Source organism: Dipodomys spectabilis, unplaced genomic scaffold, assembly GCF_019054845.1.
Source record: "Dipodomys spectabilis isolate Male_0828 unplaced genomic scaffold, ASM1905484v1 ptg000204l, whole genome shotgun sequence".
NCBI lineage: Eukaryota > Metazoa > Chordata > Mammalia > Rodentia > Heteromyidae > Dipodomys > Dipodomys spectabilis.
The window spans coordinates 1,994,665-2,018,306 of NW_024870881.1; the positions used below are offsets into that span (position 1 = coordinate 1,994,665).

Genomic DNA, 23,642 nt, shown 5'->3' on the forward strand with positions numbered 1-23,642 from the left:
CTGTATCCACTGAGCAGCTATGCCCCACCCATCAATCCACATGGACTTTAAGGCCGCTGTTCTTGTGCCCATTGACCAGATGGGGGAAACTGAGGCTTGGGAGGAAAAAGGCCTGTAGGCAGTGGCTGGAGATGATAGAGATAAGCAGACAGACAGACAGATGTTTCATTGACACATGATTACCCAGGATCCACAGAAGACATGTACATCCCCTGTGTCTTACACTCTGTGATGTGAACAGAATGTCAGCTATCCACCACTACTATTCTTTCTGCGATTCCTATTCAGCCCTCCCTTCTCCCATCCCTGGCAGCCACTGATCTTTTTACAGCCTCTGTATTGTACCATCTGCAGCCTTTTCAGATCCTTTATTTTCACTGAATCATATGAACTTAAGATTCCGCCATGGGTTTTTATGGCTTTTCTATTCAGCACTAAATGATGTCTACATGGACTCATTCTTGCTCAGCCAACTTTTTTCATTGTTCACGTGGCATTTCTCCATTTACTTTTCTTTCCTTCTTTCCTTCTTTCTTTCTTTCTTTCTTTCTTTCTTTCTTTCTTTCTTTCTTTCTTTCTTTCTTTCTTTCTTTCTTTCTTTCTTTCTTTCTTTCTTTCTTTCTTTCTTGTCAGTTGTGGGGCCAAGGCACTGTCCCTCAGTCTCTCAGCTCAAGGCTATTGGTCTACCACTTGAGCCACAGGCCACCGTACCACTTCCAGCTTTTTCTGCTTATGTGGTGCTGAGGAATTGAACCCAGGGCCTCATGCATGCAAGGCAAGCACTCTACCACTGAGCCACCTTCCCAGCCCCTCTCCATTTGTCTTTTAAATGAGTTGATATTTATATTGGAATTGACTTTGAAATTAATCAGAATCAATTTTGCAAAATATGGAGGCTTCCTATTCAGGAACATCATGCCTCTTCATTGTTTGAAGTTTTTTTTGCTACTCAATTATGTTTTGCCGCTGTATTTGTGAAAATTTTTCATATTTCCTATTATGGATATTCCTGGATATTGTATGGCTATATTATTTTGTGCATTTTGCTATTCTGAATAGCATTTTCCATTATCATAATTTTATAATGTCTTTTTGGGCATGTGACGAACTACCTGCTTTGATGTGAAGAAAACAGTTTTGTACACTTACTGAACTCATTGATTCCTCTGACTTATTTAAATGTCTTTGTGGGTCTTCTAATATGTTGCTATTACGCATGGTGGCTATCTTGCTTGGTGGATTCTGCATTCCTATAGTAGATATTTCTAGTCCTTGCCTTTTGGAGATAAAGATTTAATGATAATAAAAGAGCTGCATGATACAATGACTGATTGTAATGATAGATTTACAAGGTAGGAGGACAGCTGCATGGTGGCAACTGCTATTACCATGGATAGCAAGTAACAAGGGATCCTAATTGACATTGGTTTAAATAAGGTGATTTATTAGCCAAGATAACAAGAAGTTCAGAGGCAGGAAGAGTCACTTTCATTTCATCTTTCTACATAGCCTTTCTAAATAGGCCTTCCCTCAGAGCAGTAACCAGTTATCAGAAGCTCGCCAAGGCTGCCAGGGTTGCTGCAGTGTTAACAACAGGACCAAGAGGGAAAGAGTCTCTGCATTCTAAATGTTCCTCTTAGAAGCAAAAGTCCTTTCTCAGATGTCCCTTCCTCATGCTCTACTTTCCTTCAATTTCACTTTCAAGGTTGGCTTGTGTGCCCATTTCTAAACCAAATGTTACCAAGAGAATGGGATTACTATGATGACTACCTTAGACTAACCATTTGAGAGAGTACAGATGATGAAGTATAAACCATTGAACCCCCAGATAAGCATCTGCATCACACTGGGAGTGAGAGATAGGAGAGAGCTTTCCAAAGAGGAGACATGACATGGCATCTTCAAATGACCATAAGCCTTCTAGGTGTGAAAGACATTGAAGGAAGAGGCATAGAAACATGACACAGCGTAGTGCATTCGGGCACCTCTACTCTACATATCTGTATACATATATAATTGAAAGCCTTTTGTGTTAAGCTGATGAGTTTAATTTAATATTTAGCCTAAAAGACAGGAAAACCCTTTTAAGAAAAAGATTGAAAGAGCAAATTAACATGTTTAATTTAAATATATATTTTTATTGCAAAGATACTGTACAGAGGGGTTACAGTTACATGAGCAAGGTAATATGTCCATTTCCTGTTGACCATTGTTACCCCCTCCTTTGTTTTTCCCCTACCATCCCTTTCCTCCCCACCTCCCCAACTCTTCCCTCCCTCTGCCCCACAAAGTTGTAAAGTTCATTTTCAACATAGTGCCTTGTACATCTCATTGTTACAATGGGTCATCCTGTATCCTTATTTCAGCATTTTGTTATTTTCCTTCCCCTCCCCAAATTAGAAAAAATGTATATACAAGATGCAGGGTACTGGAGTCAAATACAGTGACAACAGGGGATGTACCATGGGGGAAGAACATAAAAAAATCACATAGTACATTATAAGTACATTAAAAAGAACAAAAAGAAAGATAAAATCTCTTGTGTCCCTATCTTGGGGTTCATTTTGCTTAGCATGAGGTTATATGGTCATATGTACATAGCTTTTGACCTTTTCTGCTTGTCCTAGACATATACTAGTTTTTGCAGATAAGGGAAACCATGGGACCTGTGTTTCTTTGAGTCTGGCTTACTTCACTTAATATAATTTCTTCCAAGTCTTTCCATTTCCTAACAAATGGGGTGGTGTCATTCTTTCTGGTGGAGGCATAGAATTCCATTGTGTATATATATACCACAGAAAATTAACATTTTTAAAATGATTGTTCTGGAAGCAGTTCCCAGGAAGCCAGACTGAAATCAAGGAAAACAGCTGGGATGCTGTTTGCTGTCAACCAGTTGGTAAGTGGTAAGGAAATAGAGAGGAAGTGAATAGGATGACAACATTCAGAGGAGTTGGAGACAGATGTGAGCTGTAAGGAATTTTTGTGCATTTTTTTGGTTTGTTTTGTTTTGGTCTTGTGCCATTCCTGTGGCTTGAACTCAAGGCTTGGATACTGGCCCTGAGATTTTGTGCTCAAGGCTAGCCTTCTACCACTTGAGCCACAGCTCCATTTCTGGCTTTTTGGTGGTTAATTGGAAATAAGAGTATCCCAGAGTGGCTGCCCAGGCTGGCTTCCAACTGTGATTTTCAGATCTTAGCCTCCTGAATAGTAACTAGGATTGACTACAGTCATGAGCCACCAGTGCCTGGCAGGAAGTTTTATTCAATGCTTGGATTGCTGTTTTGGAAGGCTGGAGAAAGTGGTGGCACTAACTATAAAGTGAGTGAGAGAAAAGGCAGCAAGTTGAGTGGGAGATGATGTATTGGTTTGGGACTTACTGAGATAAATGTTACTGTGTCCAGTTGTATGGTGTCCCTGGAGCTCACTGCATGGTTTAATCTTGAGATACATCAGAGATGCAGTACTATGTGTTTCCCAAACTAGTTAAGTTCTAAGATCTCTGGGCAAACAGATTTGAGAAATGTCAAGTTAAATAAAATAAAATTGATTTTTTATTAGAACCTCTCCAACAATTTAACTGGTTCACAGCAATATTACTTAGTGTTTGAGGAACTTTGCATGTATTAACTCATGCATTCCTCTGCACACATCACATAGTTATGTGCTGGAATTTCTACAGTTTTGCAGATGAGGATACAGAGACAAAGTGAACAGTATAAAGCCAGGATTCAAATCAAGGTAGTTTCAATAGCTTCTACTATAAGTTGATGGTGATGTCCAGAAGGACAATAGAGTGTGTAGTCCCCCAAACTCTGATCCCAAAATATTTTTTTAAAGGAATGACTGGCAGTATTTTGAAGGAAACTGACAACTTGTAGAGGTGCATGATGTCTTCATGCAATTCTGCTGAAGCATATTGGAGCCATCCATGTGATTGAGACATCACAGAAGAAGGTACAGGTATAGAGTGAGGGGAGTGGAGAAATGAGACCGCCACAAAGAAGTGAAGCAAATGTAGGGACACAAGTAACTTACAAATCAGTGAGTAAGGGAGTGTGGAATCCCAGAGGTTTAGTGATGAGCAGAAGGTTAGGAAAAGAACACACCCACAGGCATTAGCAAAATAAGACCTTGGGGGAACCATATAAGTGGACAGCTGACTATAGAAATGCAAAAGGACAAGAATGGTATGAAGCTACCTCATGAGTTCTAGATAGTGAAGTCACCAAAGATGATGGAACTATGGGTGTCAAGGGAGTCAGCAAGAGTAAAACCAGCATGTAAAACCAGGGGATAAAGCCTCCAAGGATAAGAGAGGGAATGAGAAGTGAATAGAGCCATGCTGCCTGTCCTGGGTGTTGGGAGAAAACTATTCCATAGAAGTCAGTGTTCTACGTGTCAGATGGAGTTGGAGAGATAGGCAGGACATTGGGATTCTTGCCTGTCTGTAAGACTGTCCATCTGTCTTTCTGTATCTATTTATTTATTTATCTATCTATCTCAATCTATTGATCTATCATCTCAACATCTATATGTGTAGGTGTATGTATGTGTCTCTTAAGTTTCCATTTGTGTGTACTTCCCTGAGTCAATGGGATGACTTTTCATAGGTTTTAAATAGAATGGGCAGGCAGGCATCCTTCCAAAGCTGTTCAGAGGCATCAGGAACATTCCCTCTATTCGATATCCTGTAGTGTCTGTGCCTGAAAGTACAAACCCTCACCAGTAAAAGCAAATGTCATTCTGAGGGGTTTTTCTTTAAATTCATAGCACATGACGTTTTTTGTTTGTTTGTTTGTTTGTTTTTTGCAACATGGGTTTCTTCCTCCCAACAAAGAGAAGATAAAGGAGTCAAGTGTGTGACTGAGGACCTACTGTTGTGAAATTTCAGAAGCCTATAAGCTCCTTAATATGAATAGAAAACATTTTAATACACTGATAGCTCCTATAGAATGTTGTAAATTTGAAAGTTATTCTATTTCTGATCAAAACTGTTAATTAACACAAGAGCTCCTGTGTTAGCTATGATATAGTTATAGGAGTTTGATGTATATTTTAATTAAAATGATCATATTATCAATCAAGCCAACCTTCAGAGAATGAAAAGGGCATTTCCATGACACCAACAGGATACCAATAACAACAAGACTGTCCCATGCAGAGGAGGACTAGTGGTCACCTTTAGCAAAAGAACCTGTGGTTTTCAGCAAATGAAATTAGGCCAGTGTTTGAGATAGTTATTCCTCCTTCATTAAGAAGTGAGGTTGCACCCCAGTTAGAATGGCAGTTATCAAGAAAACTAATAATAATAGGTGCTGGTGAGGATGTGGCCAAAAGGAAACACTACTATGCTGTTGGTGGGAATGTAAACTTGTTAAACCACTTTAGAAAGCAGTATAGAGGTTCTTCAAAAGACTAAACATAGGGCTCCTCTTTGACCCAGCAACCCCACTCATGGCCAGTTACCCAAATGACCACAAACCAGGTTGCTCTAAAGCCACCAGCACAACTATGTTCATTGCAGCATTGTTTACCACATCTAAGATATGGAATCAACCCAGATGCCCTTCATCAGATGAATGGATCAAGAATATGTGGTGTATATACACAAGGGAATTCTATGATTACATCAGCAAGAATGGCATTGCCCCATTTGTAAGAAAATGGAAGGACTTGGAAAAAATTAAAAGGAGGAAGCCAACTCCAAAAAACATAGAGTGCACGGTTTCCCTCATTTGTAATAACTAGGTCTATAAATCTACAGTTTAATCCAATGGATAGTAAAAGGAGAGGATCATAGTGGCTCACTAGCTATGTGTTTATGACCATATAAAATGATGCTTATCATAATGAACTCCAAAAATGGAAACAAGAGGTTTTTTTTATTGCACTGTTCGCAGTTATTTCTTTGTTCTCTTTTTTTCCTTTGGTTTATTTCCTTTTGTCACTCTTTTTGATTTCTGTACCTTTTGTCTTGTATTAAGTTCTTCTGATTTGGAGAGAAGGGGAAGCACAGAAATGGTGGGATAAAGAGTGAACCCATTCATCAGTGACACACATGATACTCACTAGACACTATATTGGAAATGAGCTGTATAACCTTGGGGGGACGGGGGATTGGGAGGGAAAAAAGTGGTAGAAAATGAGGGAGGGGTTAACACTGTTCAAAAAGAAATGTACTCATTACCTGACTTATGTAACTGTAACCCTTGTGTACATCATCTTTATAATAAAATTTAATTTAAAAATTATATTCTGTCTTTAAAAACTAAAATAAAATAAGGTTGCTGACTGGAAAAAAAAGTGAAGTTGTCTGAGCCTCTGAGATCCTTTTTTTAGGTAACATCGTGGTTTGGGAAAAAAGCCAAAAACCCGTGGACTGTGGAGTATGACAGACTCTTGCTCTGTTGCTTTCTAGTTTTGTGACCTTCTGCAAGTTACTAAACCTCTTTAAGTCTCAGGGTTCTGGGGTTGGAGGTGTGGCTCAGTTGATAGAGGGCTAACCAATTAGTGAAAGCATCAGATTCTGAGCTTGAGTACTATCGGACCAAAAAAAGAGAGGGGGAGAAGGAGAGAGAGAGAGAAAGAGAGAGAGAGAGAGAGAGAGAGAGAGAGAGAGAGAGAGAGAGAGAGAGAGAGAGAGAGAGGAAGAGGAGGAGCAGGAAGGGGGAAGGAAGGAAGGAATGATGGAAGGGTGGAAGGGAGAAAGAAAGAAAGATGAAAGAAAAGAAAGGAAGAAAAAGAAAGAAGAAAGAAAGAAAGTTTCCAGATTTCTGATCTCTTCTTATGAATATTACAAGATATGTGCTTTAAATTATGTAGCAGTACAGAAATTCATTAAAAATCTTAGTGCCTTCCCCCTACTTCCATCTCTTACATATGTGTAAATGAAGCAGTATATTGACAGACTTGGTCTAAGACAAAGCCCATACAATACTAGAATTTGAATGGGTCTGGTTCATTTTGCAAATACGAAGTCTAGGATTAGAATGACTTACCTACAGTTCTCAGATTGTTATGACTCAGTTGGATAATGGAATCTAGGTGTCCTGACTTGGCCTGGAAGTCACAACCAGCAGAGTGTTTTCTTTTTTTTTGGCGGGGGGGAAGGTTTGTCCCTACCGGATATTTCATATAAATAGAATTATGTAATTATGTAATCCTTGAGTCTGACTTCCTTCACTTAACATGGTTTTGTGGTTCATCCTTTGTAGTGTGGATTAGTACTTTAGTGCTTTTATGCCTGAATAATAGTATTTTAGTGTATGAATAGACCACATTTTGTTTACTTATTCAGCCACTATAGGCTCTTGGGTTGCTTTTACCTCTTAAAAATCTGGAGTAGATCAGGCACCTGTGGCACACATCTACAATCCTAGTTATTCATGATCTCATGATGGCATTTCAGAGTCAGCCTGGACAGATAAATTTTCAAGATTTTTATATTAATCACCAAAAAGCTGAACGTTTAGGTGTGGCTCAGATGGTAAAGTATCAGCTTTGGGTAAAAAAAAAAGTCAGTAGACAGTGTGAGGTCCTGAGTTCACCCCCCCCCAAAAGAAAATTGGGATATTACTATGAACATTGGCTTGCAAGTATTTATTTGATTACCTGTTTCAATTCTGAAGAAAAACATTTTATTATAAGACATTATTTGTACAAGAGCGTTTCATAGTGACATTTTCACACACACATATACAATGTGTCCAGGTCAGACATCTCTATCACTCTTCCTCCTCTCTACTCCCTACTTCCTAAAACAATTTCAATAAGTTTTATTGTTCTATTTACATACATGCCTACAAAGTCCTCCCACTACAATCAGTCTCATCCATCTCTCTTCTCTCCCTCCCTCTCTTTTATTTTGTCAGTCATGGGGCTTGAACTCTGGGCCTGAGCGTTGTCCCTCAGCTCTTCAGCACAAAGCTAGCGCTCTACCACTTGAGCTACAGAGCCACTTCTGGTTTTCTGGCAGTTTATTGGAGATAAGAGTTTCACAGACTTTCCTGCCCAGGCTGGCTTTGAACTGCAATCCTCAGATCTCAGCCTCCTGCGTAGCTAGGATTAGAGGCGTGAGCCACCAGCGCCCGGCTCCTCTCCCTCTCTTATTAGTACCCATTCTTCAGCCAATGAAGCCTGCTTCACTTGCCTGTCGTTTTTTTTTTTTTTTTAAGTATCTATTAATTGTACAAAGATGTTTCACCATAGCATTTCATATCGTTGTGTGTACTATATTGTAGTCAAATTAACCCCCTGTAGACTCTTTCCTCCATCTACCTCCCCTATGGCACAATGAGTCAATGAGTTCCTTTTGCCATCTTCATGAATAGATGCAATGTGTTTCAGTATTATTGGAGCATACAATTATGACTAGGATTGTCAGATCTTATAATAATTCTACATTTGATTCTTTTTGCTTGGTCTTGGGACTTGAACTCAGGGCCTGGGTGCTGTCCCTGAGCTCTTTTGCTCAAGGCTAGTGCTCCACCACTTTGACCGTAGCACCACTTCCAGTTTTTGAGGGGTTAATTGGCGATAAGAGTCTCACAGGGACTTTTCTGCCCAGGCTGGCTTTGAACTGTGATCCTCAGATCTCATCATTCTGAGTAGCTAGGATTACAAGCTGGCCTATATTTGATTTTTTGAGGTGCCACCTCACTATTTCCCATGGTGATGGAACCATTTTATTTATATGCCTATTAGCAATATACAGAGTTCTAATCTCCCTGCATCCTCACCCACATTTGTTATTTTGTTTAATGACTACCATTCTAATAAGTGTGATGTGGAAACGTACTGTGGTTCTGATTTGCATTTCTTGGTTACTTATGATGTTGTACACATTTTCTTTTTTTTTCTTTTTTTTTTTTTTGATTTGCATTTCTTTTTTTTTTTTATTGTAAAGCTACTATACAGAGGGTTACAGTTACATGAGTGAGGTAATGAGTACATTTCCTCTTGAACATTGTTACCCCCTCCATTGTTTTCCCCCTTCCATCCCCTCCCTCCCTCCCTTCCCCGAGGTTCTTTTTTTTTTTGACTGTGATTAAATGATTACATAATTTCAAAGTCCCAGGTTCATTCTAACTTCCCTGGAGTAAATTGTCTACCACAGTCTGTAATATATAACAGTGTTCACATGTTATATACCATATTTGTGATCAGCAGCATGGGGATATTTAGTAGTGGTTCAACCAGATGACCAGGAGTTCTTTGTTTCTTAAGTCCTGTTAGTTTTGTCGTATCACCTAACATTTTGGATTTAGCATCCACTTATCAGGGAGACCATGTACCGTTTGTCTCTTCGTTCTTGGCTTACCTCGCTCAACATGACTCCTTCTAGCTCCATCCATTTCCCTGCAAATGCCATTATTTTGTCATTTCTAATGGCTGCATAATATTCCATTGTGTATAGATACCACAATTTTTGGATCCATTCATCTGTGGTGGGGCATCTAGGTTGTTTCCATATCCTAGCTATTGCGAACAGTGCTGCAATAAACATGGAGGTGCACGTGTCCTTGTATATTGGTTCCTGTTGTTCAGGGTAGATGCCTAGAAGTGGTATGACTGGGTCGTAAGGGAGGTCAATCTTTAGCTTTCTAAGGACCCTCCAGACTGCTTTCCAAAGTGCTTGTATAAGTGTACATTCCCACCAGCAGTGTAATAGGGTTCCTCTTTCTCCACATCCCCTCCAGCATTTGTCGTTGGCTGATTTGTGGATGTGGGACATTCTGACTGGGGTAAGGTGGTATCTCAGGGTTGTCTTTATTTGCATTTCCTTCACCACCAGGGATGATGAACATTTCCTCATGTGTTTCTTTGCCATTTTTATTTCTTCATTTGAGAAGTCCCTCTTTAGTTCCCTTGCCCATTTAGTAATTGGTTTGTTAGGTTTGGGAGGGATTAGTTTCTTGAGTTCCCTGTATATACAGGATGTTAACCCCTTGTCTGATATATTGCTGGTAAATATTTTTTCCCAATTAGTTGGTTGTCTTTCTAGCTTAGTTGCAATAGATTTAGCTGTGCAGAAGCTTTTTATTTTAAGGTAGTCCCATTTGTCGAGTCTCTCTCCAACTTGTTGTGACCCTGGGACTCTGTTCAGGAAGTTCCTTCCTGTGCCTATTAGTTCAAGTGTCTCTCCTACTCTGTCCTGCAGTAGTTTCAGAGATTCAGGTTTAATGTTAAGGTCTTTAATCCATTTTGAGTTGATGTTGGTGCATGGTGGTAGGCTGGGGTCCACTTTTAGTTTTCTGCATGTGGCTGCCCATTTTCCCAGCACCAGCGGTTGAGGAGGCTGTGTTTCTTCCATTGTACGTCTTTGGCTCCTTTGTCGAATATCAGCTGGCTGTAGGCCTGTGGATTTATATCTGGATCTTCTATTCTGTTCCATTGGTCTTCGGGTCTGTTTTTGTGCCAGTACCATGCTGTCTTTGTGATTATAGCTCTGTAGTAGAGTTTGAAGTTCGGCATGGATAGCCCTCCCATATTGTCTTTATCCCCTAGAATTGTTTTGGCTATTCTAGGTCTTTTGTTGTTCCATATAAATTTTTGGACTGTTTTCTGTATTTCAGTGATGTACGTCATTGGGATTTTAATAGGAATTGCATTGAATTTGTATATTAGTTTTGGAAATATCACCATCTTTACTATATTAAGTCGGTCTATCCAGGAGCATGGGAGGTCTTTCCATTTCCTAGTGTCTTCTGCAATTTCTTTCTTTAACTTTTTATAATTCTCATTAAATAGTTCTTTTACATCTTTGGTTAGCTTAATTCCTAAATATTTTATTTTTTGGGAGGTTATTGTGAATGGGGTTGCTCCCTTTATTTCCCTCTCTTCCTGTATGTTATCAGTGTATTGGAAGGCAACTGATTTTTGTGGGTTTATTTTGTATCCTGCTATTTTGCCGAAGTGACTTATGATTTCTAAAAGTTTGGGGATGGAGTTTTTGGGATCGTGGAGGTATAGTATCATGTCGTCTGCAAAAAGGGATAGTTTAACTTCTTCTTTCCCTATGCGGATCCCTTTAATGTCTTTTTCTTGCCTTATTGCCCTGGCTAAGGGTTCTAGGACTATGTTGAAGAGGAGTGGAGACAGTGGGCATCCTTGCCTTGTTCCTGTTTTTAGGAGGATTGGTTGTAGCTTTTCCCCATTAAGTATAATATTGGCTATTGGTCTGTCATAAATGGCTTTTATTGTTTTTAGAAATGTTCCTTCTATTCCTATTTTCTCCAGAGCTTTTAGCATGAATGAATGTTGAATTTTATCAAAGGCCTTTTCTGCATCTGTGGCGATAATCATGTGATTCTTGACCTTGGCTCTGTTGATATGCTGGATTACATTTATTGACTTACGTATGTTAAACCATCCCTGTGTCTCTGGGATGAAGCCTACCTGATCATAGTGTATTATTTTTTTTATGTGTTTCTGGATTCTGTTAGCTAGAATCTTGTTAAGGATCTTTGCATCTGTGTTCATCAAGGAGATTGGCCTGTAATTCTCCTTTTTGGTTGGGTCTTTGCCTGGTTTGGGGATGAGTGTGATATTGGCTTCGTAGAATGAGTTTGGGATAGCTCCCTCCTTCTCTGTTTCTCTGAAGAGCTTGAGGAGTATGGGTATTAGTTCTTCTTTAAAGGTCTTATAGAATTCTGCTGTGAATCCATCTGGTCAGGGCTTTTTTTTGTTGGAAGACTTTTGATAGCTTCCTGTATCTCATTATAGGATATTGGCTTATTTAATTGGTTAACTTCTTCTTTGCTCAGTTTGGGTAACTTGTATTTCTCTAAAAATACATCCATTTCCACCAGATTTTCTTCCTTTAGAGAGTATAGCTTTTGAAAGTAGTCTGTTAGAATTGTTTGGATATCTTGGGTACTTGTTGTGATGTTTCCGGTGGCATCCCTAATCCTATTAATATGGGTTTCCTCTCTTCTTTTTTTAATTAATCTTGCCAACGGGCCATCAATTTTGTTTATTTTTTCAAAGAACCAGCTTTTTGTTTGGTTTATTTTGTTTATGGTTTTCTGATTTTCTAATTGTTTAATCTCTGCTCTCAATTTGGTTATCTGGCTTCGTCTAGTAGCTTTAGGTCCCATTTTTTCTTGTTTTTCTAGCTGTTTTAGTTGCAACATGAGATTATTTACTTGGTCTGTCTCCATTCTCTTGATGTGGGCACTGAGGGCAATAAATTTGCCCCTCAGGACTGCTTTTGCTGTGTCCCACAAGTTTCTTTGTGAGGTGTTTTCATTTTCATTGAGTTGTAGGAAATGCTTTATTTCTTCTCTGATCTCTTCTGTTACCCAGGCCTTGTTAAGGAGTGTGCTGTTCAATTTCCATGTATTAGAGAAATTTCTGCGGTATGCTTTGTTATTGAGAGCTAGCTTGATTCCACTGTGGTCAGATAGGATACAGGGGATTATGTCGATCCCTTTGTATTTGCTTAAGTTCCTTGCATGAACTATGATATGGTCTATTTTGGAAAAAGTTCCATGAGCTGCTGAGAAGAATGTGTACTGTGTTGTTTTAGGGTGAAATACTCGGTAGATGTCAGTTAATTCCGCTTGAAGTATGGCCTCACTTAATTCGGTAGCTTCTTTGCCAATCCTCTGGTTGGTAGACCTGTCCTTTGGTGAGAGTGGCGTGTTAAAGTCTCCTAGTATTATCGTATTGGGATCTATTTTATTCTGTATGTTTGAGAGCATTTGTTTAACATATCTGGGTGCACCGATATTTGGGGCATATAAGTTGATGATGGTTATATCCTCCTCTTGGATTGTTCCCTTTATTAATATGTAGTGTCCGTCCTTGTCTTTCTGTACTGATTTTCATGAAAAGTTTATTTTGTCAGATATCAGGATAGCTACACCTGCTTTCTTACTGGGGGCATTTGATTGGTAGATCCTTTTCCACCCCTTCACTCTGAGTTTGTTTGTATGTTTGGCTGAGAGGTGGGTCTCCTGAAGGCAACAGATGGATGGGTCTTGTTTTCTGATCCAGTCCTCAGTTCGTTTTCTTTTAATTGGCGAATTCAGCCCATTTATATTAAGAGAAAGTACAGAGAGATGCATTGTTGTCCCTGCCATTCCATTTTCCTAAGTTTTTCTTCTTTCCTTTCCTCCTGTGCTTGCTCAGTTAGACTTTGAGTAATGCCTGTTTGGGGCAGGTCCCAGTTCCTGGTTGCTTTCTTCAGGTTGTGTCCCCCCTCTTAGAATTCTTTGTAATGCTGGCTTAATGTTTATGTATTCATTTAGTTTTTCTTTGCTATTAAAAGTTTTCAGTTCTCCATCGAATGTGAATGCTAGCTTTGCCGGGTATATCAGTCTGGGTTGGCAGTTATTGGCTCTCAGGGCTCGTATGGTGCTTTCCCAGGCTTTTCTTGCATTCATTGTTTGTGTGGAGAGATCTGCAGTGATTCTAATTTTTTTCCCGTTGTAGTATAGCTCCTTCTTCATTTTTGCTGCATGCAGGATTGTTTCCTTATTATTCAGATCCATCATTTTTACTATAATGTGTCTAGAAGTGTTTCTCCTGGGATCTTGCTTGTTGGGTGTTCGATAAGCTTTTGTGATGTAGCTAAGATGGTCGTTTTTGAGGTGGGGAAAATTTTCATTGACTATCTTGTTAAATAGGTGTTGCATTCCCTTGCTCTGGAATTCCTCACCTTCGTCCACTCCGATTATGCGAAGGTTAAATTTTTTAGCATTATCTGCTTGCTCTTGAATTTCCCTTTGGTTTAATTTGAGTGATTTTTCCATATCTGTCACTTTTTGGTCCAGTTGGTGTATTCTGTCTTCTGTATCTGACACTCTACCTTCCATTTCATTCACTCTGTTGACCGTGGCTTCAATTGTGGTTTGCATGGTGGAAATGGATCCCTTTATGGATTCAATGTTGGTTCTCAGAGTACTGATCTCACCTCTCAATGAGGTGAGATCAGTATGCATTACCTCTAATTTGGCGTTTATCTCACTTCTTACTGAGGTTTGTGCAGCTTCTATTTTTGCATCCAACTTTTGTTTGATATCCTGTATCTCTTTTGATAGTTCATCCTTGTGCTCTTTCAATTTCTGATCCATTTCTCGCTTTATTTCTTGAGTCATTGCCTCCAGCAATCCTTGGATGTAGCTTTTGTCTTCCATTCCTGCTTTGCTCCCACTGGGGCTCTCCCCTGCGTGGCTGCTGGCTTTTGAGGTGAGCTTGCTGTCCTGGGTAATGGTAAACCTTGTGATTTTTCTCTGTGATTTTCGCATGGGGGTTCAGGAGACTGCTCTTCAATCTTGTTTTGGTGTGTCTGTCTTTGCTTGGTTGCTGATTCTGTGTTGGTAGAGAGAGTCTGTGCCTGATCTGGATTCTGTTGGGAGCCTATTTCCAGCTGCTATTCTGACTTACTTAGGATTCTCAGCTCTCTGCTGTAGATTGCTGGCAATTCCCGCCTTTGGAAGGGTTGAGCAGCCTAGACTGCTTGTGTTTGCTCCTGCGGGTGCTCTTGGGAAGATCAGATGCTCTGGATGCACTCTCCCAAATACTGGAGTCTGCTATGGGCTCCTGATGTGTTTTTGTTTGTTTGTTTTGGGCTGGTTGTGGGCTTGAACTCTAGGTTTGGGTGCTGTCCCTCAGCTCTTCAGCTCAAGGCTGGCACCCTACCATTTGAGCCACAGCCCCACTTCTGACCCTTTTTGCTTTGTTCAGGCGCCGGTCCCCGGGCCTGGTTCCGGCCCCAGCCTGGAGCGCGCTCGTTAGGCCTGTGCTAATGTGTATACCACCTAGGTTATGCAGCCTGGAGGACACAGTTCAAATTTCTTTTACTGTTGGTAGTCTTGACCCGGGGGCACTGTTCCTGGCTTGGGCATTTAAGCTCCCTTCCAGGGGCACTCTTGCTCTGGCCTGGCCAGCAGAGTGTGCTCCACCGGCTGGTGGAGCTCTCGAAGAGTTCCCAGTTTTAGTGGGTCCTGTGGTCCGGGTGTTGGGGTAGGGAGTCTAGGTCAGGGTCTGGGGATTCCCTCCAGCTCTGGTCTCCCTTGATGGATTCACTGTCCCCTGTGGGGTACTCACCCTGTAGGTCGTCAGTTGTTGTTGCAATCCGAGTTCAGTTGGGGTGGTTGCGGGCTGGGTTGGGCGGCCCCCGCCGGGTCGTTGCGATCGCGATTGGGCGGGTGGTCTGCGGACAGGTCCCTTTGTCGCGCTGCTGGTGCCGGGCGGCTTTGGCGGGATGGAGCCTCTCCGCTCCGGTGGAGAGTGAGGGGTCGGGGTGGGATCCTCGTGGAGACTCCCGGCTGGTAGGTTTCTCTGTTCCTGGCGATCCGCTGTTCTGCAATCCGGTACCTGGTGATCTGCAAGCAGCCCCCTGTGTCTCTGGGGCTACGGCAGCCCCCGCCGGGCCGGCTGGCCGGCGGCTTGGCGCACTGCCGCGCGGCCAGTAAAGGTTGGGGGAGGGGTCTTCACTCTTCTCTGTTCTGAAATTCTTCTTTTCCTGTCTTTCTTTTTTTGTTATTTTCCACCTCTGGTTTTTCTCTGAGTGTTCGTCTTTTTGTTGTTGTCGGTCTCTTGGGGAGATTAAGCGTTGGAACTCGAACTCTCTTTTTGGTTGGAGAGAGCTGTGGCGTTTCCCTACTGCCCCGTCGCCATCTTGGTCCCCCACTTCCTGTTGTACACATTTTCATATGCTCATTGGTCATTTGCATACGTCTTTTAAAAAATAGTATTTTTGGTTTTGACTCTTTAGAGCTCTTAGGCCAGAGCTTTTGGAATATATCTGGTGACTTTTTAAGAGAAAAGTGAATTTACTCTCTCATGGCTGGAAAAGAAAGAAATTGTGGAATGTTACCTAGTGCATCTGGTTGCTAACTTGGTGGTACATTATAGCTCCAACCTAAAGGGTGTTGGTTCATCCTAGAGGACGCTATTCTATCCCAAAATATGCTATTCCACCCCAGAAGGTGCCGCACCATCCCAGAGGATATTATACCATCTCAAAGAATACTGGTTCATCCCAGAAGATGCTATGCCACCCCTTGAAGGTGCTGCTCCATCCCGGAGTGTGCTATTCTATCCCAGAGAGTGTTGGTTCATCCCATTGGGTGCTGTTCCATCACAGTGAGGGGCTATTCACCCTAGAAGATACTGTTCTGTCCCAGAGGATGCTATTGCATTCTATTCTCCATCTCCATCACAGAGGGTGCTACTCCACCCCAAAGGATCCTGCTTTGATACTATTTTTCTTTCTCACTAAGAATCCAAGACTCAAATTAGCTGCAATTCCCATCTGTATGAAAAGATACCCAGAAACCCCTCTCCATCAAGCCTTTTAGAAGACTGTATCTTTTAATCAAGAAAATGGCCTCCTGAATATATCTATCTATAGAAAACAACTGAAAAGCTTTAGATGTAATGATGCCTTCATCACATTGTTTTAGGACTCTAACTCAATCCAAGAATTTACCAAATAGGCAACTAGGTGGAAAAATTGGGGGCTGGAGGCAGTGGCTCACATGTGTCATCCTAGCTACTCAAGAGGCTGAGATCTGAGGATCACTGGTTCAAAGCCAGCTCAGCCAGGAAAGTCCATGAGACTCTTAACTCCAATTAAGCAACAGAAAACCGAAAGTGGCTCTATGGCTCAAGTGGTAGAGTGCTAGCCTTGAGCTGAAGAGCTGAGGGATAGCACCCAGGCCCAGAGTTCAAGCCCCATGACCGACAAAAAAAGTGGGGGGAGCCATGTTAGTAGCTGTGGTTTTAGTGTTAGAGTTCCTGTCTAGCAAGCCTGAGGCCAGTATTGGGAAGGAAAAAAAGTTGGTGTTCCTTATAAATAAAACTGAAAAAGACAGTGTTTCAACAAAAAAAAATGTATTAGCTAAAATACTAGATGAGAGGGGAAAGATGGAAGTTTGCGTACACAATACAATATAATTACAGGTTGAGTTGTTCTTACCAAAAATATTTGAGATCAGAACTATTTCAGATTTCAGACTTTCAGATTTGGAATATTTGCTTAGAGTTTGCTGGTTAATTGTCTCTAATATATAAAAATCTGAATCAGAGTATTTCAAATTTTGAATGTTTAGATAGAAGATTCTCAACCTATATTTAATACTAGAAACCACAAAATTATATGCTGAAAGAATGTTAGCCCTGCATGGAAGAGTCTGCAATTTTGCTACAATATACTATACTCGTATAATACTATATTGGGTGATAGTGCTGGCTTCACAAAGGCATCCTGTATAATTATATAATTATGATGTTTGTCATTACATACGTATATATCACTATAGTTATAATGTAATTGTGAAATATATTTTTACAAATATTTTTACAGATATAACTAAAGTTAGACATTTTCAGACCAGAATTGCACATCTAAATCTGATACATATTGCCAGCCTCTGTTGGCTGTTCACTGTTGATTATTTTGAATTTAGTGTGTTGACCTTAGAGCTAATGGTACAGGATCTGTTATCAACAGGACTTTGCTTAAAGTCAGGATCCCACAGATCAACTCATGGATTCCTTGAATTCTGTTCATTGTTTTGTTTGTATTTGTGCGTGCTTGTGTGCTTGCTTGTGTGTGTGTGTGTGTGTGTGTGTGTGTGTGAAAAAGAAAAACTGAGACTTAAAATTAAAGTAAAGAATGTTTCTCTACAGGTGTCCCCTTGACTAAAGAGGATGTTTCTGCTCCCCTGAACTCCAGCTCACCAGTTAAGGAAGCTCGGGTGTATGAAGAGCCCCCAAGTGAAGAGGAAGATAAAATAAAAGAAGAGCCTTTAACCATCTCAGAACTAGCATACAACCCAAGTGCCAGCCTTCTCCCTACCCCTGTGGATGACGATGAGATTGACATGCTCTTTGACTGTCCATCTAGGCTGGAGTTGGAAAGAGAAGAAACAGATTCATTTGAGGAACTGGAAGCAGATGAAAATGCCTTTTTGATTGCTGAAGAAGAGGAGCTGAAGGAAGCTCGCCGAGCTTTGTCATGGAGTTATGACATTCTGACGGGCCATTTTTGGGTGAACCCACTGGTCAAGAGTTTTTCCAGGCTCCTTGTGGTGGGCCTGGGACTGCTGCTCTTTGTATTTCCCCTGCTCCTCCTCCTGTTGGAGTCAGGTATTGATCTCTCCTTCTTATGTGAAATCCGCCAGACACCAGAGTTTGAGCAGTTTCACCATGAGTACTACTGTCCCCTCAAGGAGTGGGTGGCTGGGAAGGTTAACTTCATCCTCTACATGTTGGGTTGCTCATGAAGTTGATATCTTAGAAGACTAAGGGCTATATTCAATACTAGTGATTTGGAATTTTCAGTAGATGTCTGGTTCTGAATGGTTATGGGGTCATCAACGGGTGTTCCTTCCTCATATCTAATTACTCTAACCGTTAAGTTAGCTTTCCATAATTCAATGCACTTAAATAAGTTTAAATCAAATGTAGTTACTTTAGTTACAGGTCAGGAAGATGGCCTTAGATAATCAAAAATCCTGTTTATTTTTAATGTAGTATAGAATCCTCTATTATATCATAATGAATAATTCAATGGGCTGATTTCCCCACTTTTTATAGTTAATACCATTATTACATGCTATAAAGTTCAGAATCAGAATTTTAGTAAAATTTGAAGGATAAGTTTTTGAATATAATCCTTAGTGAAAACAATGTCCTCCAACCAATGCCTATACCACTAAATTTATGCTGGTTTTTTGTTTTTGTTTTTTAAAAATATTTTTATGTGTTCAAACTATTTTGGTAAATTTTTAGCAAAAAAAGAAGCCTCCTGGAGTTATTCAAGTATACAGATTGTAAGATGCACAATGGTATATTGGGAATTTTTTTAAATTTTGGCAGCAATTTGTTTTTAGACATTTTTAGCTGAACAATCCTGTAATTTGCTATTACCTCCATATGAGATAGAAAATGGGTAGAAAGACACTGTAATAAGTTTCTAAAACAGATGATGGAACACGAGAATGTGGAAATTGAGAGCATTGAGTTGATAAGGAGAAGTCCATTTTTCAAAGTTTTAGACAAGTTGACTTGATACTTCACTTTGCATTTTGTCCATCTATTTGGGCTGGGGAAGCAGAATGTTTTAAAAAGAAAGTAAAACTCAACAGGAAAAATGCAGTCAGTTAATTGCTTACTGTACCTTAACCCACCGAAGGGAGGCAGACAGGAACTGGACAAATGGAAAGCAGTTGTAAAAGCAGAGTTCTGCGAGGCTGAGGCTGGTAGGCACATGGTGGTAGGTGAACGGTCTCTTAATGAAAGTGATGGAGTTACAAGGCATTCAATGATGTAAAGAACAGTACATTCACTGCCGAGTTCACATGGACGTTTAAGCGATCTAAATAAAAGTGGAGAAATTTTAAGGTAATTTTTTGTTCCCTTATACCATTCATTATGATTCTGTTAGAGGAACTTTTAAAAATGTGTATGATATGTGTGTCTATTTGTGTGTGTGTGACAGAAATAGAGAGAGACAGAGAGAGGGAGAGAGAGAGAGAGAGATTGAGAATGTCTTTATCATAAGTACCAACGACAGACCTTCATGTTCTGCAAAATACTCTTTTCTTTGCCTGGTTTCTTTAAGAGCTTAACTCATTTATAACTGGGGCTTCCATTAAGAAAATGGAAAGGGCTCATCAGATGTATCATTTGAACTTGGGTGAAGTAGACGACAGAGGGGATAACTCTTCTAGTACCTTCCTTCATACCATGAAATCCAAGATAGAAAGGGTATGATGTTTTGTCATACAGAGTACTCAACTCAAATAACTGAGTAAGTAAAGGGTATGGAGTTTATAACATGGAGCTTAGGATTTCTTTCTGGATTGAAAACATTCCATTGCTTTTAGTTACAAAGAGGTGTGGCCCATCCCTAATCTCTCCCTAACTCTAATGACATCCCAACTCTATCCTTATGAGAACTTCCAAAGTGGCCATTCCAGTCCCACTAATTTACTGGCACACTGAGTGATTTATCAGACAATTAATTTTGAAAGTAAGTTTGAAAATCAGTTCATTAGATCTTCTGTTGAACACAATATAATATATACTTACTAGTAAGTTTACAAGGATTTCTTCTCATGAACTTTCAATGACTTATACTGACATGGAAATATGTTTTCTGTGGTTGAAACCTGTGATGATTTATTTTGGAAATTTGCAAATGGCAAGCTTTGACATTGAAATTTTAGTTTTTCTTTTATCTTCTCATGTGACTTCTAAATCATCCTCCTGGATGGAAGAGGTGTTCCAGTGTAATTCCCTTCTAATTGTATTTCATGTCATTTACTTTGAAGTTCTAAACTAAGAATGATAATCTAGACCTTACATTAAAAATATTAAATAATATTTAAAATCATCAAAGTAATATATTTCCCATTGTAAAATGTTTTTCAGGTGTCAGGCGCGGGCTGGTGGCTCAACCTGGTGGCTACTCAGGAGGCTGAGATCTGAGGATCACGGTTCAAAGCCAGCCCGGGCAGGAAAGTCTGAGAGACTCTTTATCTCAAATAAACAACTAGAAAACCGGAACTGGCACTGTAGCTCAAGGGGTAGAGTCCTCAACTTGAGCTGAAGAATGCAGGCACAGTGCCCAGGCCCAGAGTTCAAGCCCCACAACTAGAAAAAAAATGTTTTTCAAAAGGCAACAGGAAAAATGTCATTGTAACCCAACCATGCAGATTTAAGGAGAAAAATACTTTTTTTTGTGCCAGACCTAGGGCTTGAACTCAGGGTCTGGGTGCTGTCCCTAAGCTTTTTCACTCAAGGCTAGCACTCTACTACTTGAGCCATAGCTCCACTTCCACTTTTTTGGTAGTTAATTAGAAATAAGAGTCTCAGATGGACTTTTCTGCTCAGGTTGGCTTCAAACTGCAATTCTCAGATCTCAGCCTCCTGAGTAGTTAGGATTACAAGTGTGAGCCACTTATTTTTAACATTTCCAGTTATCATCTATCAATTCTTAGGCAGAAAGAAACTCTATTGTTGAATAAAAATGTTCTCAGGTAGATGAGTTGAAGGAATAGATTTAAATAATAATTTAATTTAAATAATAGCTATCCAAAGGAAAACTGGGATCATAAAATGAAAGCCTTTTAGTAATATCCATTTAAGTTTTGTGAGAAGATAGTCACCAGTTGACTGAATCAAATGAGAAGACTGCTTCCAAAGAAAGACAGCATATAATCTAGTGATACACTATAGTTCAAAACAAGTGTGTGAGTATATGTATATTCCATATAATTGGTATATGTGTATTTATATACAAATCTGTATATATGTATGTATTTGTATAGACACAACCCGTATGCCTTTCATACATAGTTGTGCTTATTTTGCCCCAATTGAGAAATTTGTGACATGTTGTCGTTCCTTTCCCTTTCAGATATCATGGTAGGTAAAACCCAAAGCCTCAAAAAGTTCCATGAAAATGACTGTGTGCACAGTCATTGTGGATTTGTCCACACACACATATGGCAAATACATATACACATACAATCTTGCTTTTAGTGTTATTCCAAGTTTAACAATGAAAATAATACAAATAAAGAATCACATATTTCTATCTATTCTAATCAAATTGTAAGATGTTATGTATTTGAGGCATATTTTGTGGTTTGTCTAATAATTATATACATAAATCTGGGGGAGAATTCACAGTGAGTTGATTTCATTAAGGTACTAGGTATATGGGGACCACTTAACTGTGAATGGAGCAGTATCTGTGAATGGAGCCCTATCATTGTATAGTGAAATTTGCATTTCTATGTCAACATCCAGATTGTTTTATATGTTAATATGGTGGCAGGAATCCCTAATAAAATACTCTGGGGTAAAATATTTTTGCAATTATTCAGTCTTATTTAAAGTTGTGTAGTTAACTTGCTGAAAACTATAAGAGGATGCACTTTAGGACTGACTTCAGGTCAGTCTTTAAAGGTGATAATACAAAAAAAAATCATAGTTAATCAAGGAAATTTACCCAGGCCCAAAAGGGGCATTAACTCTGAAATTCCTCTAAAAAAAGCAGCAAATATTACTTTAGCTAGAAAAATTCAAAAGCACAGGAAAAATAGGAGAAAAGGGAAGATTTCAGAACACTAAAAATTAAGAAGTCACCATCACTGGTCAGAACAGGGAGCCTTCTCGTACCAGACAGAACTTTGTCCGACTGTACTGTGTAACATTTGTGTGAGACTTCTGTTTCTGTCACAGGTCTTAGAAGAAGCTCACTACTTTACATTGGTTTCCTTCTACATATAGTAGCCTTGAGACCTCTTGAGAGGTCTCATGAGAATATGCACCATAAAGACTACAACTCCACATAGGATGTCAGATTAGGTATTACTCTGAAGGAAACAAAGGAGTGGGTATGCTTTTTACAGGAGAAATACGATAGATGTTAAGAGGGATTGTCCCCTAGTTGAGGCAACCTCTTTAGTTCATCAAGCTCTTCTTACTCATCAGTCTTCAGAATGCCAGGCTCTAGAGTATAGGGCAAAGGGAATTTAGTCATTAGGGCTCAGGTGTGAGGTGATTTGTCTGGCTCTGCAAAGGTCTAACCAGTGCCTTTTTTGGGGGGGGGGGATGTCATGTCTGCTAATCCTAAAAAGCTCACACAAAATTGTCTTTGGTGGCTTCTTCATTGTATAGTTATCACTGGGTTCCTGAACCAACCTTATCTCTTGGGGAAAACCTTTTCCTTTATTGCCAGATTTTTTTTTTCTGCTGAATCAAATAGAGGAAGTATCTCTTTCTGACATTCCCAACCTGGAAAGAAAGTACTAGGTAGAAGAAGAGATAAATCTGTCTCAGGGTGACTTCTGGGATGGTTATGGCTGATAAGGTGTCAGTCTCTTGGGCCATTTTCTTCTACTGGGTGGAGATAATATGCTAAAGGTCTCTGCTTACTTGTCCTCCTGCTTCTTCTTCTCTCTTTCTGTCTTGGACTTCCAGTCTCCATGCCGTAAACAGATCCAGCAGGACCTGCCCAGCTGATGGGCACAGCTAAGCTCCGCTCTCCATGTTCCAGCCTCGGTCAGTGACTGGGTGGGTAAGTTTGACAAGCCTTCCCAGAGGACTCAGCTGCCATCACTTTGGAGAGAAAGAAAGAAAACTTACTTAGGCTTCAGATTCCAGCTGTATACTCCAATCCATCAATAAAACTGATTTCAACCCTCTTCTGGCCATTGTGTTATCTTCTGAGAAATGGTGGTTAGGATCTCCAACCTCCAATCCTGCAAGGAAGGAAGGCGGAAAGGGTGCTTACAGCCAGGCCTCGGGTATCAGAGGACTTCTGACATTGCTCACAGGGCTCACTAATGAGAGAGGATCAGGAGGAGAAAAACTGGGGAAAAATGAGGGAGGGGGGTGACACACTGTTCAAAAAGAAATGTACTCAATACCTGACTTATATAACTATAACCCCTCAGTACATCACCTTTACAATAAAAAATAAAATTAAAAAGAATAGAGGGTAGGAACCACACATCCGTGTTCTGTACCCTTAGTTGAAATTATACCAAATAGATATTTGGCAAGGGAACCAAAGCCATTTTCCTGGTTACAAAAGGAAAGTCTTCGGAGGCTAAAAATATACTTTTTATTTTTTTGCCAGTCCTGAGGCTTGAACTCTGGGCCTGGGC

General features: G+C 40.1%; 1 protein-coding gene across 2 annotated transcripts in view; it reads left to right on the forward strand.

Moving 5' to 3' along the window:
• Positions 1 to 23,138, forward strand: part of Frmd3 (FERM domain containing 3) — a 294,129-nt gene extending 270,991 nt beyond the window's left edge. The window contains exons 14-15 of one of the 2 annotated variants that reach the window (XM_042696229.1): positions 17,647 to 18,105; positions 22,954 to 23,138. In XM_042696229.1, coding sequence (XP_042552163.1) covers positions 17,647 to 18,105; positions 22,954 to 22,967 — 473 coding nt within the window. In that variant the 3' untranslated portion in view covers positions 22,968 to 23,138. Of the gene's footprint in view, positions 1 to 17,646; positions 20,486 to 22,953 lie in introns of those variants that run through there. The other variant, XM_042696228.1, reaches the window with a different exon arrangement.
• Positions 23,139 to 23,642: the final 504 nt, after the last annotated feature.